Raw genomic sequence first — 14,945 nt, forward strand, 5'->3', positions numbered from 1 at the left:
GTGGTAAAAAGTCCAGACATTGCATTAAAATGAACACGCATTTTGATTGGTAATGATAGTCATACGTCATTTCATGACGTCAGACGTAACGCGACACTGTAATTTTTTTTACGCCAGCTGCAGGGCGCATGACGTTAAAACGTAAATATAGGTCGTAATAAGGTGCTTGAAAAACTACCTATAGAGTCGTATTTTTTTGGAGGACAGGTTGGTGAATTCATGCAGAATTATGGCATCATGCACTCAAAAAAATGACTTGTTGAATTTACTTTAAAAATATGCGGTAAGTGGTTGCACACAACTATATTGAGCAATTTTTACAAATAACAATTTAGTTATATGAACAAAAAAATTCAAGTAAAATTGGCACAATTTCTTTGGGTAAATAAACCATTTGAATTTGTCACTGTTACATAATTTATATGTGGCGTTAACTTAATTATGTGATGTTAAATTTATAAAAGTTTATTATGTAAGGTGAACACTGTTATCAATTTAATTTGCCTTTAAAAAATTTAAATAACAACAAGCGTATTTAAAAAAAATAAAATGCAAAATTAACTCATTGGACAAACTAAAAATATTGAACTGAGAGCAGGAATTCATCCAATGAATTTGTATATAAGTGCCCACAGCCTAAACACATACACTCTTCTGCATAATGATAACCACAAAATTACAGAAACTCCTCAATGTGCATAATAACTGAAGATTAAACACTAACATAAACTAATAACAATTTTCCCTTTACTGAAAAACACATACAATAACACTTTATTCCATACGTTTTCTCTCCTAGCGCAGTCCCTTGCAAAGCATGCTGGGAACTACAGATCCACTGCCCAGTTAGTTGTCAGCACAAATACTTCATGTAGTTTTAACACAAATTAATTAAGTAAACTTCAGTTTTAAATATATTAGGGTGCTTGAACACATTTCGACATAACTTAATTTAATTAGGTAAAGTAAACATCATTTAAATGTGTCTTATCTATGAAGGGCCTGGGTCATTTTTTTGTGTGCCAATCGATACATTTGAAATCCTAGTGTGTGAAACATCGTTTCCTGCGAGTGTGATTCTGTGTAAATATACCTTGGTGTGCAACATTAGAAAGTCTGTATACACTGAGTGTTTGCTTTAATGCGGCTTCTATTAAGTCAAATTTCTCCTGATAGGCAAATATAATCTTAATATAATTGGCTCATAATGACATGAGGGGGTCCCTCCAGGACACTAGTGACACACACCTGTTTTTCTGGATTACTTAAAGTTTAATAGAGAGTGTCTGTCTTGTCTTAAAACTAATTAAATAAAAACTAAATTAGAATGTGATAAGGATTGTATTTATTATTAAAATTACATTTTAATATTAACGTAATAAAATAATTTAATTGAATACATTTATTTTGTATTTAATTTAATACACTTAATAAAAATTCATAAATTACATCATTTACATAGAAAGTCAGGAGGTATAATTTAGATGTTGTTTATTTTGCTATGTACACTGATAAGGCATAACATTATGACCACCTTCCTAATATTGTGTTGGTCCCCTTTTGCTGCCAAAACAGCCCTGACCCGGACTCCACTAAACCCCAGAAGGTGTGCTGTGGTATCTGGCACCAAGATGTTAGCAGCAGATCCTTTAAGTCCTGTAAGTTGTGAGATGGGGCCTCCATGGCTCGGACTTGTTTGTTCAGCACATCCCACAGATGCTCGATTGGATTGAGATCTGGGGAATCTGGAGGCCAAGTCAACGCCTCAAACTCTTCATTGAGCTCCTCAAACCATTCCTGAAGCATTTTTGCTTTGTGTCAGGAGCATTATCCTGCTGGAAGAGCCACAGCCACCAGGGAATACCGTTTTGAAAAGGTGAACATGATCTGCAACAATGCTGAGTTAGGTGGTACGTGTCAAAGTAACATCCACATGATGGCAGGACCCAAGGTTTCCCAGCAGAACATTGCCCAAAGCATCACACTGCCTCCGCCGGCTCGCCTTCTTCCCATAATGCATCCTAATGCCATGTGTTCCCCAGGTAAGCGACACACACACCTGGCCATCCACGTGATGTAAAAGAAACATGATTCATCAGACCAGGCAACCTTCTTCTATTTTGGCTTCCAAGGATTTTAAAAAGAAGATATGGGGTAAAACTATTATAAACTGTGTTCAGTTGAGCGCAACTTCCATCCCTTCACATCTGTGCTCTGTCATTTCTCCTAAACCTAAACTTAACGTCAGAATCAGCACAATCTGTGATTGTTGTCAAATGCAGTCTCTGCTGTTGGTAAATGGACTGCATTTATATAGCGCTTTTATCCAAAGCGCTATACATTTTGCCTCACATTCACCCATTCATACACCGACGGCGATGTCAGCCATGTAAGGCGCCATCCAGCTCGTCGGGAGCAGCTGCGGTTAGGTGTCTTGCTCATGGACACTTCGACACTTGGTCAGGTGGAACCGGGGATTGAACCACCAACCTTCTGGTTTGTAGAAAACCTACAACCACTGAGCCACTGCCGCCCCAGTGCTGTTGCTAAATTGCAGGACGTGTTTGATAATAAAAAGAGAAAAAAGCACAATAATCCGCACAATGGACATGGTTTCCAAGCTCAAGGCGGTTTATATGTGTGCGCTGCGAAACAGACCGACTTGCACATTATACTTTAAGCTTCGTGTGCACATCTAAAACAACAATTATGCAAAAAAATGTCAACATGAGCGGCTTGTAGAGTATTCACTTAAGCCCTATTCGGACGGAATTAGATTAACATGGGGACATGGGGGTAAAGTAATTTTACCTCAGGACGTCTGTAATATTAATGGCCAATTCGCACGGGATAAGACATCTCAGTAAAACTAGCAGGAGTGGGACGAGTAACTTGCTTTACGCACTACGGTAACCTCCGTGTCGTCATGTGTGTATGACGTTGCTGTTATCACGTGAGCAAACACAACATGAGCATCAGTCTGAACTCCGTCTCCTATATAATGTGTGTTTTAGTAGACACTTTCCTAAAGCTAAAATAAGTGTTGTGCCTCTAATAAGTGCTTTTGATCTTTTTTTGCTTTAAATGATATGCGGAAAATACTGGACATTTGCCACAGATTTGTCCCACGACCTACAACACAACCGATTGCTCCAAGCGCCTCCAAGCTCGCAAAATGCGCTTTTTTAACGTTTAAACAGGAAATGACGGGATTTTACCATACAACTTTAGCTTTAATAAGCATTAATCTATTAATTTATACAGTGAAAACTATACAGTGTTATTTAATATTACATTACTTTATTAGATTTATTTAGTAGGCCATATTAATTAATGTTGTGTGCCACTTTAACTGTGCTCACCATAGGGCACTACACTGTGTTAATCCGGGCCTGCTTATATATATATATATATATATATATATATATATATATATATAAATAAAACCCCTACTGTCCTGTATTTCTGCATTACTGGCATCACTGTTGTTGACCCATTTACTGAATGTAATAAAGGTAATTAATAGTTGTCTAGTAATTATAGGATATAGAGCTGCTCTGTGCTGCAGACTAAACATGCATAGAAACATATTGATATTTTCGGAGGAAAATGAGAGGAATTGCCCATGCAGACCTTGCAGCCATGATGGTAGGGTGTTCTGATTTGTTTTTAGTACATTGTGATGTGGTTGCTAAGGTGTTGTGGGTGGTTGCTAGGGTGTTCTAGGTGGTTTCTTAAGAATCCAAGTGAAAATAGCCGACCCCCAAGAGGACTAGTTTAATACCAAACATTCAAACCCACAGAGGCACAAAACACATCCAATAAAGCTAATTCTGCACTTTAAACTAAAACCTCATAGGAAAGCGAACATGCAAGCGAAACAGGTGTGATAATTGAATATTGGCATATCTTGTGTGTGTGTGTGTGTGTGTGTGCGTGTCAGACTGTCTATATCGTGTGTCTTACACACTGAGCTGTGCTGTCCTCAGAACATGTAAATCTACCACCGTCTACTTCATTCTTCTCTTTTTTATTTTTTATTTAATTTTCTTCAATCTCTTCTCACACATCCTCCAACCTTTCGCACAATTTCTCACATTTTCCTTGTCTTTTCATCTCTTTTTAACACACAGTCTCTATGACTCTTCCCATTTTCTCTTATCTGTTCTTGCATACTCTTTTTTTCTCCTTCCTTTAATTTCCACATCACTCCCTCCGTGTCCTCAACATGGACACTTGCTCGAACGATATGTCAAAGCATGGGCGCTGCATCACGTATGTTTAAGGTAGTGTTTATTTTGCACATAGTGAATTTTGAGTAATATTATATAACATTGTAAGTGAGTATTTAATGTCATCAAATTAGTGTTCATCTAATTTGCTATAAAGTTAAGCTGTATTATTCTAAATCATGGCTATTCAAGTCTGTTCCAGGACTGGTGGGCCATGTCCTACAGGGTTTTCTCTGACTCTAATTAAACAGCCTGAACCAGCTAATCAAGGTCTCCAGGATTACTTAATTACAGACAACTGTGTTTGATTAGGCTCTGAATTCAGCAGAACACGCTTCTCCAAGAACCAATTTGAACAGCATTGTATATGACCTGTATATCGCCTAATATTACACACACACACACACACACACACACACACACACACACACACACACACTTCTGTTTTATTATCTTTGTGGGGACTCTCCAGACGTAATGGTTTTTAAATAAAATAAATTAAAATAAAACAAAACAATTAATTACAATATATTACATTTATCATAATAAATTAATAATTTGAATTTACAGGAATTTACAGGAGCGATGATTAAATTTGTATTATTAAAAATATTTTTTTTAATATAATTTCAAAAAAATAAACATTCAAATTACAGACTTACACTGTTTTATTTTATTTTAATAAAAGTTAATACAAATAAATATTAATTTAATATTAATATTAATAAATATTTTATTTAGTGTATAAAGATGAGATTGGATTGAAACTCTGTAAAATGTGACCCTACAGAGATTATGTGTGTGTGTGTGTGTGTGTGCGTGTGTGTGTGTGTGTGTGAGCCTGTTTATGTGGTTTAGGAGGACACAAATTTGTATAACTACATGGGTATAACACTGGTATTACACTATAAATGTGGTTTATGAGGACATATCAAATGTCCTCATAATTCAAATGGCCTTAAAAACATACTAAATGATGTTTTTTTGAGAAAGTAAAAATGCAGAATGTTTCCTGTGATGGGTAGGTTTAGGGGCAGGGGCAGTGTAAGGGGATATAAAATACGGTTTGTACAGTATAAAAACCATTACGCCTATGGAGAGTCCCTGTAAACCACATAGACCAACATGTGTGTGTGTGTGTGTGTGTGTGTGTGTGTGTGTGTGTGTGTGTGTGTGTGTGTGTGTGTGTGTGTGTGTGTGTGTGTGTGTGTGTGTGTGCGCGTATGATTTATGAGGACACAAATGTGAAAAAATGACATGGGAATTACACTGGTAGAATATGCAGTTTGTACAGGCTCAAAACAATTACACCTGTGGAATGTCATCATAATGATAGGTGTACCAACGTTGTGCATATGTGTGTGTGTGTGTGTGTGCATGTGCAAATGTGTGTGAGTGTGAATAATTCAGAGATTATTGATTAGGTCATTGCCCACTGGTGACATGTCCATCATAAATATGAGCACATTCTCCTGGTGAACTTGTCAGTGCAAGGACAGCAAGACTTATGGACACACACACACACAAACTCACCAGCAACGACTCCTGCCATATACAGCAGACTGATCCTCAGGATCCCATGAACCATCTCCAGAGGAACTCCAATCATCAGCTGGAGGAGAGCGTTGAAACCCAACTGCTCCAACCTGCACAAGAACACATCCAGACCATCAAACATCAGCTGTGGCTGCAGGTCTGTGCGCCTGCATTTAGACTGAGGAACACTGTGAAATTCTCATCAGCCTCAGAACAAAGTCAAACTTGTGTCTCTCATCTTTAAAGAGCTTAACGTTTCTCAAACGCAACATGTAGTTCCTGTGAAATCCCTGAGAGAATTGAACCTGTTGAGTACTCAGATGAAACACTTCACATCTATTACAACAAGGTCTTTTTTCTTTATCAAAAAGAGAGATTTGTGATGAAATCTCTATGCTTCACATGCTCAGGATAATTCTGTGATAGATACAGTGAATATACTGAATGCTAAAAGTCAACATGAATGTGTAATAGGATTCACAGCCCATTTTACTTTTGTATTTCTCAGTAAAACAGGATATTCTTAGAAATAGACATGTGGGTGGGACCTCACCTAACTGAATACATTAGGAATTGATTACATGGTAAAAAGTATCTCAATATGACAGATGATTGGAGGAGAGGGGTTGAAAAATGGTTTTGATGACATCAGTTAAGGAAAGTTATTCCAGAGGTGGTGCATTTTCATAAAAGACAAACTGTTTTCTTCAACCCCTCACCGTCCAGTCACCGTCCCGCTAGCTTTTTACATATCACTTATTTTAGTAATAATCATAAATTAGACTTACGAATTCAAAATTCCTCCTGTAAAACCCGTTTTGAAATTGGACGTTGTGTTACCATAGAAAGAGTACTTTAAATACATTAGGGGCCTCCTCCCCTAGTGGGCGTTGTCAGGTTTCATATTACAAAACTTTATTTTAACCACTTTATAATCAAAACCTTTTCCATATTTTGTGATAGAAATTATATTTGGACCGAAATGTATTCATTTATTACAGGAGAGTAAATCAATTAAATGAATGTGTCACACCCGGTGGCTATTTTTGGTACAGCACCTAAACAAAATCTCATTGGGACTTCAATTTGTGTGATATCAACTTCAAATTTGGGAACACAACTTGATTGGACACATGGCTTTGATTTTATAGTAATTTATAGTAAAACATATTTTGTACAATATATATTGTATATAAAATAAAACACATTTAGTACAGTACAATTAAACAGTTTTTTACAGTAAATTTAAACTTCCATAACTTTTTTATACTTTCATTTTTCGAAGTGCTTTCTGAGTGATCTGAGTGTCTTCTTTAAATCAAGACCAAACTTAGATCTATTTTCCAAAGCATTTTTGAATTACAACCACTTAAGCTTGGATAGTGCATTTTCAAGTCTATTCTCAAAAAGGAAAATCCACCGATTAAACATATAAGACCAGGAACATGCATGATGAAAGTACTTCACATTTGAGTTCATGTTGACTCTTAAGCTTGTAAAACTCAAATGAACAGATGGATAAACAGTTTATTCACAGTATATCGCTATATATTATAGTTGCATTATTAACCAAGTGCACTCCAGCTGATACTCGTATATTTAAATGGAGATGTAAACAATAGTTTGGGAGGAGTTTGTTCATCTGGTCCTGTCAATCACATCAGAAGGTCATCAGGCGTCCCTCTACTTACCCAACATGCATAAACATGTAGCTGAAGAACCTCCAGATTTGTGCGCGGTGCCCGGGATGATACACCAGCGGACTCTTCATGAAATCCGGCTGGTAGGTTTGCAACACCCATTTATTGAGCATCACGCCGTAACACATAAACACTATGATCTGGAACACACAAACACAGACATAGACACGTTCAACAGTCTTGACTAGGGGAGAGGCATCAAGTTTCACATTTCCTAGAACCGGTGATTCATAATGTGCATTTCGGTTCCTGTGTGCATATTTTAATGTGATTTTAAACCATTCAAGCTCAAAAGATTTGCGCATCCGAAACGTGCACATAGAAAACGTGATTTTAAACATTCGAGTGAACGGTACAGAACGGTAATGTATAGCCTGTATTTTATTAATAAAGTCCAGTGTTATTTTACATTTGATTACAGTTTCTGTACCTGAATACCTGAAAAAGTTTATTTCGATTGTATCTTTGTTCAGTTGAATTTATTTGTGCAATTACTCATTTGTACTTTTTTAATTACTGAGTGTTTACTTGTCTTTAATAATGTTAAGCTAATGATGATGAATGATATCTAAGGGTTTAAAAATCGATAAGCAGAGTTGGAATCATTAAAATTCAAATGATAACCAACCTTAGCGTTGTGCATTTTTCCTTATCACTATTTTTTATTATTTGTTTAATAATCCTTTTGGAACCGGAATCACCGGAACTGGAAAATACAAAAAAAATCTTTAAAATGCTTGCATGCGTATCATATTTGATAAAGCACATAAGTCTTTTATGGCTCAAAAAGTATGATACAGGAGAATATGGAAATCACACTCGAGAACGAAAAACATCTCTGTTTTATTTAGAGGCACAAACTCAAAAAAAAAAAAAAAGCAATTTAAAAGGAAGATGAAACTCTGATCACTTGTAATGTAAATCAATTAGATGTTTATAACAGTGTAGAGGGGTAAACATATGGATGGATCATATTTGATACATTTTATCATGATTTAAAGATGTAAGGATAATAAGTAAGGAAATTGGCAAGTGCTATTTGCACTAGCTTCCCCTAACAATGCCTGGTTGGGCCAAACTAGATTAAAAAAAGACGTGCATATTTCAGTCAGTAAAGCGTAACGTTTTGACACGTTGGACCTAATATTAAAGCTATTATGTATATATAAATCAGTAATGATTTCACAAAAATACATGCATTTGAGTAAAAAGAAATGGATACCACAAGCATGAACTATCAATCCGAAGGCATAATTGAGTAACACAGGTTTATAGAGTAAAAAAGTTCAAATTCCAACCAAAATGATTTTATAACCTTTTTAACTTTTTATAAGAAAGTGTAATAACATTGTACTCACTCAAGTAAGTACTGAATAATATTAATTAACTGCATGTACTCACTATTGAGTTACCGTTAGAGTTTAGTTAGGGTTCGTTACTCGTAATTATATATCATTAACTGGTATTACTACAGTAAGTACATGTAGTAACGTGTAACTGTCACCTTAAATAAAATGTTACTGAAAGTTTTGCTCTAGTTCTTAAAGCTACACTGTGTAACTTTTTTAGTTTATTTTTAGCTAAAAACACTTAGTTCTGTCAAAAATATATGTGCTCATTAATGTATATTTACTTCTTTCAAGTAATAAGGTATTCTGGTAAGTTTATAATATGCCGTTGAAAAAACATACGGGTGAGGGGTTCGAATGCCGGTCGCCATGTTGCCCCTCCATCTTGAAAGTACATTAGCCAAAGAGGGACATACCCGTAAATTCAAGCTTCGCCTTTCGCGTTTTAACACTCGATGGCACTCATGGACGAGGTCGAACTGGAAGCCATGTTAATATTGGACTAAATCGGCCACCGTAGAAGTTAAAACGAAATCAGAATTGAGAGGAACAGAAACTAATATTCACTGGATGGTCATATAGCTTTTCACTGCTAGATGAGGAAAAATATCACACAGTGTAGCTTTAAGAAAACCTACAGACTGGTGTGGTGATCTGATGAACCTGTAATGCAACATAAAGTAGAAAGAGCCATAGAGCAGCTCAAGAGTTCAGCGAGGTGTACCTGTACAATGGTTATGATGGCCATGAACACAGGAGGTGGGCAGAGTCTGCTCTGATGGAAGTACCATCGGCGGTCCGTCTCGCATGGCAGAATCTCATAGGCCACATAGCGCACGAAGCGCTTGTACACGCCCAGCCCCGTCTCATCCAATAGGATCTCTCGCTGCAGTGTGCGTCGGCCATTTGCAATGGCTCGGCGAAAACTACTGGAACGCTTGCTGTTGAGCTGAGAGAGACAGGGTGAAGTTGTGTCATTTATACAGAAGGACTTAACATGTCCACATCTGTGTGTTCCTGATGTAAACACACTGTACAAATACAGTAACAACATTTCAGGGTGACTGTACTGTATCTTACACACTTCATAAATCACACATCATTAAATCAACTGATAACTTTTATATAAAAACCTAAACAATATGTTTCAATATATTAAAATGCATCAACGGTAGAGACAGGATGAGTTCTAGTTTGCAAAAATTACACATCGATGTGCAGTGTTATACCAACAAACACAAACCACCATCAGGGCCACACATGGCTCTAAAAATGCTATAAACATTATTAACTCAATAACATAAAAGACTCTAATGCACATAACTAACAGCAAAACATTATTTTTAAATTACAATTTAAGGACTTCTGGCAATGCGCCCTACAAGTATAAGGTATAAAAAGGTATGCATAAGATAAATGTATTTAATGTTATTTCATACAATATTTAATAATTTTTTTATATCTAAAATATTATTTGATTATTTATGTTTTAAAATATATAATATTTCACCATATACAGTATGATATGATGACTTATGGTTGGATTAATCAATAACATTTTGTATTCTAATAGCAATTTTCCAAATATAACAATTACTAACTTTATTTAGAGTGTATTTGTGTGTGATTATGTGTATACAGTCTTAAACATACCTCACAATAGCCACAATTAAATATTTAACCAGCATCTTATTTTCTATTTTTCTATCTAAAACATTTTTCTATCTATTACATATTTTTATTTTTTATATTGTGTCATGTTTATAAAAAAATGTGTGATTGTTGCATGTACTGTCTTTTAAAATATATTATTTTTCACCATATATATGTATATATATATATATATATATATATATATATATATATATATATATATATATATATATGGTGAAAAATAATATATTTTAAAAGTAAGCATTGATTTAAAAGTAACTGTAAGTTATCATATATATATATATATGATAACTAACAGTTAATCTATTAAATTGAGCATTTTAATATGAATTTTCCAAATATAAAAATGTATTACATTTTTTACATTGTGTTTATGAGTGATTGTGTATATACATCTTAAACACACATCACAATAGCCACATTTTAATATTTAGCTATTAATTAATTAATTTACTATTTATATCTAACCTTCCTTCCTTCCCAAATAAGATTTGACCCCTTGATTACATGTATTTAATTTTTTTATTTTTTCACCATATATCACACACACACACACACACACACACACACACACGTGCGCACGCACGTCGCACTCTCACACACACACACACACAGAGAGAGAGAGAGAGAGAGACATGACCAGTTTAATACTGTGACTTTCTTACAGATTACTCTATGTATGCAGGATTTCTCACACTCTCTTCTTTCTTTTCCCCGTTTCCTTCATCTCCCTCATGCCCCAGATTTACACTTCACCCAAATCCTTTTAAATTCACTGCGTTCCCTCAGTCTCTCTTCCTGTAGAACATGACTTTAAATCAACGTATGTGGTGAATTCCAGCAACAGAGAGTGCGAAGCATATTCGTAACATCTCTGAATAAGTCTGGATCACCATAGCTGTCAACAGAGCACCACAGTCATATATGTGTGTGTGTGTGTGTGTGTGTGTGTATTAAAAGAGCCTGCGGCAAAATTGATTCAACTGTCTGTGCCAGAGTGAAAACACTTACGCCCCCTCGTATCAAGAGTGAGAGAGTGAACAAGGTCCTGAGAGGAACACGGCTGGATTTGTAAAGGAAGCACGTGGAGGTTCAGCAATTACAGATCTGAGACCTGCAGTCTATTATTGACAGTGGGAAGAGCTTTTCATTCATGAACACATACGCAAACAGCATTCTCCTGCTCCGGGTCTCATAGAAATAACATGACACTTGATATTTGTGCATCAGGGAATCCATACGGTTGCACGAGCACACATGAACAACTTTCTATTCATCAAAGAATCCTGAAAAAACTATCAGTTTCCACAAAAATATATATTTTTATTTATTTTTAAATTCTCTTTACAACTGTTTTAATTATCATTGTTTTTATTTTTAATTCTTACACATGGTATTCTTATTGCTTATGTATATGTTATCACGATTTGTAATTCATTTCTATGTAAAGCATTTTGAATTGCCATTGTGTATGTGTATTATATAAATAAACTTGCCTTACCTTGCCTATGAAGCAGCACAGCTGTTTTCAACATTGATAATAATAATAATAGGTGTTTCTTGAGCAGCAAATCATCATATCAGAATGATTTCTGAAGGATCATGTGACACTGAAGACTGGAGTAATGATGCTGAAAATTCAGCTTTGGTCACAGGAATAAATTACATTTTAAAATATACTCAAATAGAAAACAATTATTTTAATTCATAATAATATTTCACAATATTACTGTTATTAATGTAGTAATGATTAACTAAATGGTGGGAATAAGAGACTTCTTTTAAAAACATAAAAAAATCTTAGTCTCCAAGCTTTTGAACAGTACTGTAGCTCAGAAAACAAAGCAGAGCGATTGTGGAAGTCTAGTTTATACGTGACTATTGCATGACTTCAAAAGAACGCAATCCACATTGACGGTGCATGCGTAAAATGTTTGTATCTCAGCACACATATAAAAAAACGCTCATGTATGCGGCTCACCAGTTCTATGAGTTCCTGGTAGCAGACGTGTCCATGTTCGTTGCTCTGTACCAGCGCCAGCAGCATCTCCAGTTTACTGGGGTCCAGCTGTAACTCATGGTGCTCAGCTAGACTGGTGAAATTTTCCACTGCTATAAAACCAGTCTGCTCTGGGTCCAGCTGAACAACAACAGAAAGAGAGAAGCAGCAAACGATCAGTTGATATGCATGCACATACAGTAAACATTAAGGACATGCATTTATTTGCTCGTATATTTGTTCTACAAAAAAACATGTAAGCAAAATGTAACAGTGTGATTCAACATTACACACTAAAAAACAATTGGAATGACTCCCAGTGGGTGAGCAATGAAGTCTTTTTGCTGTACTTGGGTGACTCTGTGATGGATAAACATCCAGAATGCTCTGCAGAATAACGGCAATATGTCTTTATAGTAAGGAAAATAGAAAATCCTATTTTCCATGATGTGACCTCTTTAAGATGGATACACACGCGGTTAGTTCGAGGAACTGCATCCGTGACTCAAACAGTCATTCAGCACAATTCATCTGTCAGCCACACACACACACACACACACACAGTCAAAGATTCTGTAACTATTGCCGTGTGGGTTTGCGTGTAACTATCAGCCTGAAGCATTTCCCTAACAGATCCAAGAAGGAAAGACAACCCAGGAGAACATACACAGATATTTTTGCTGTCTGTGTTTACTCTGAATTACTTCTGGATGCTATATTTCAATTTCACAGGGCAGATGGGTAAACGACGAAAAGGAAGGGAAGAGAGAAAGGCAACAAGGTAGGAAGAGAAAGGAAGGAAGACAGGGAGGAATAAAAGGAAAGAAATTAGGAAATTAAAGGAAAGGGATGGAAGAAAATTATGTGAGGGAGGGAGAGAGGGAGGGAGGGAGGAAGGAAGGAAGGAAGGAAGGAAGGAAGGAAGGAAGGAAGGAAGGAAGGAAGGAAGGAAGGAAGGAAGGAAGGAAGGAAGGAAGGAAGGAAGGACGGAAGGAAGGAAGGAAGGAAGGAAGGAAGGAAGGAAGGAAGGAAGGAAGGAAGGAAGGAAGGAAGGAAGGAAGGAAGGAAGGAAGGAAGGAAGGAAGGAAGGACAAATGGATTGTAAAGAACGATGTAAGTAAAAAAGAAGGAAAGAAAGAAAGGAAAATTAGAATAAATATAAGGAAAAGAAAGTAAGGAAAAATTTAATGAGGAAAATTAGTAAATGGACTTGATAGAGAGAAAAAACAAGAAAGGAATAAAGTAAGGAAATAATTAAAGGTAATGAAAGAAGGAAGGAAAGAAAGAAGAGAACATAAAAAAGAGTGGAAATGAGAGGAAATTAAAGTAAATGGAAGAAGGAAGGAAGGAAGGAAGGAAGGAAGGAAGGAAGGAAGGAAGGAAGGAAGGAAGGAAGGAAGGAAGGAAGGAAGGAAGGAAGGAAGGAAGGAAGGAAGGAAGGAAGGAAGGAAGGAAGGAAGGAAGGAAGGAAGGAAGGAAGGAAATACAAACTAATAGATGATCTACTTGCCTGTAATGATGTAGAAACAGCCAGGAGAAAGAGGAAGGAGAGCGAGAGAATGTGAGAGGTCTGTGTAATGAGCAGAGGATGAAGGATGGAGGGATGAGAGCAGCAGACACATGTGGAGAGAAGGGTGGAAGTGAAAGAATCATTTAGTGAGGAGATTCAGCACAGAGGAGAGCCGCTGCCGCGTCACCATGGTTACAAATTACCAATGTGTCACCCTGAGAAAGACTGACACGTGTGTGTGTGTGTGTGTGTGTGTGTGTGTGTGTGTGAGTGTGTGTGAGTGTGTGTGTGTGTAACCGCCAGCGACTGATCCAGTTCTGTCACCTCACACCACATGATCGTGTACAGTACACAAATCACCAACAAACAAGCGTCAAAACACACTGTGTTAGAACCACAGATCTAGCATGTAAATCCCGAGACATCTGAATCCAGTAATCACTGACGTGTGTGTGTGTGTGTGTGTGTGTGTGTGTGTGTGTGTGTGTGTGTGTGTGTGTGTGTGTGTGTGTGTGTGTGTGTGTGTGTGTGTGTGACCAACATCTGTTGAGCGTTCCAGCTGTGCCAGAACATCAGACCAGTACCTGCGGTCACAGCTAGCGCTGAGCTGGAGCGCTCCTGAATGCATCTGATGGCCCGTTCATTGATTACATGAGCGAGAACAAAGCCTGTCGTTCGGCTAAGTGTGCTAAAAAGAGCCTTTCTGTTGCCATGGTTTCCAAAAATACACACCATATGGCTGAGCACAGAAACATCTGAGCAATGATATGGTGTTAGTAGTAAAATATGTCAGCTTTCTCATCACAAATGATCTTAGGTTTACACTGTAACCCTTAAAAACAGCTCTGGAGTGGTCCCACCGCAAATTGAACATGACTTTGATAAATACCATGGTTTGAATATTTGAAATAGAATTTTTTAGCAACTTAGATCGTTTGATCTAGA

The 14,945-nt window shown here is 36.6% G+C and overlaps 1 protein-coding gene across 3 annotated transcripts in view; it reads right to left on the reverse strand.

The window, feature by feature from the left end:
• Positions 1 to 14,945, reverse strand: part of rhbdl1 (rhomboid, veinlet-like 1 (Drosophila)) — a 46,810-nt gene that overhangs the window by 18,140 nt on the left and 13,725 nt on the right. For all 3 annotated transcript variants that reach the window (XM_067434312.1, XM_067434313.1, XM_067434311.1), the window contains 4 exons: positions 12,473 to 12,631; positions 9,542 to 9,766; positions 7,460 to 7,608; positions 5,766 to 5,878 (listed from right to left, as the gene is read on the reverse strand). In XM_067434312.1, coding sequence (XP_067290413.1) covers positions 5,766 to 5,878; positions 7,460 to 7,608; positions 9,542 to 9,766; positions 12,473 to 12,538 — 553 coding nt within the window. In that variant the 5' untranslated portion in view covers positions 12,539 to 12,631. The remainder of the gene's footprint in view (positions 1 to 5,765; positions 5,879 to 7,459; positions 7,609 to 9,541; positions 9,767 to 12,472; positions 12,632 to 14,945) is intronic.

The sequence above is a fragment of the Pseudorasbora parva genome, chromosome 24, assembly GCF_024679245.1.
Source record: "Pseudorasbora parva isolate DD20220531a chromosome 24, ASM2467924v1, whole genome shotgun sequence".
Lineage (NCBI taxonomy): Eukaryota > Metazoa > Chordata > Actinopteri > Cypriniformes > Gobionidae > Pseudorasbora > Pseudorasbora parva.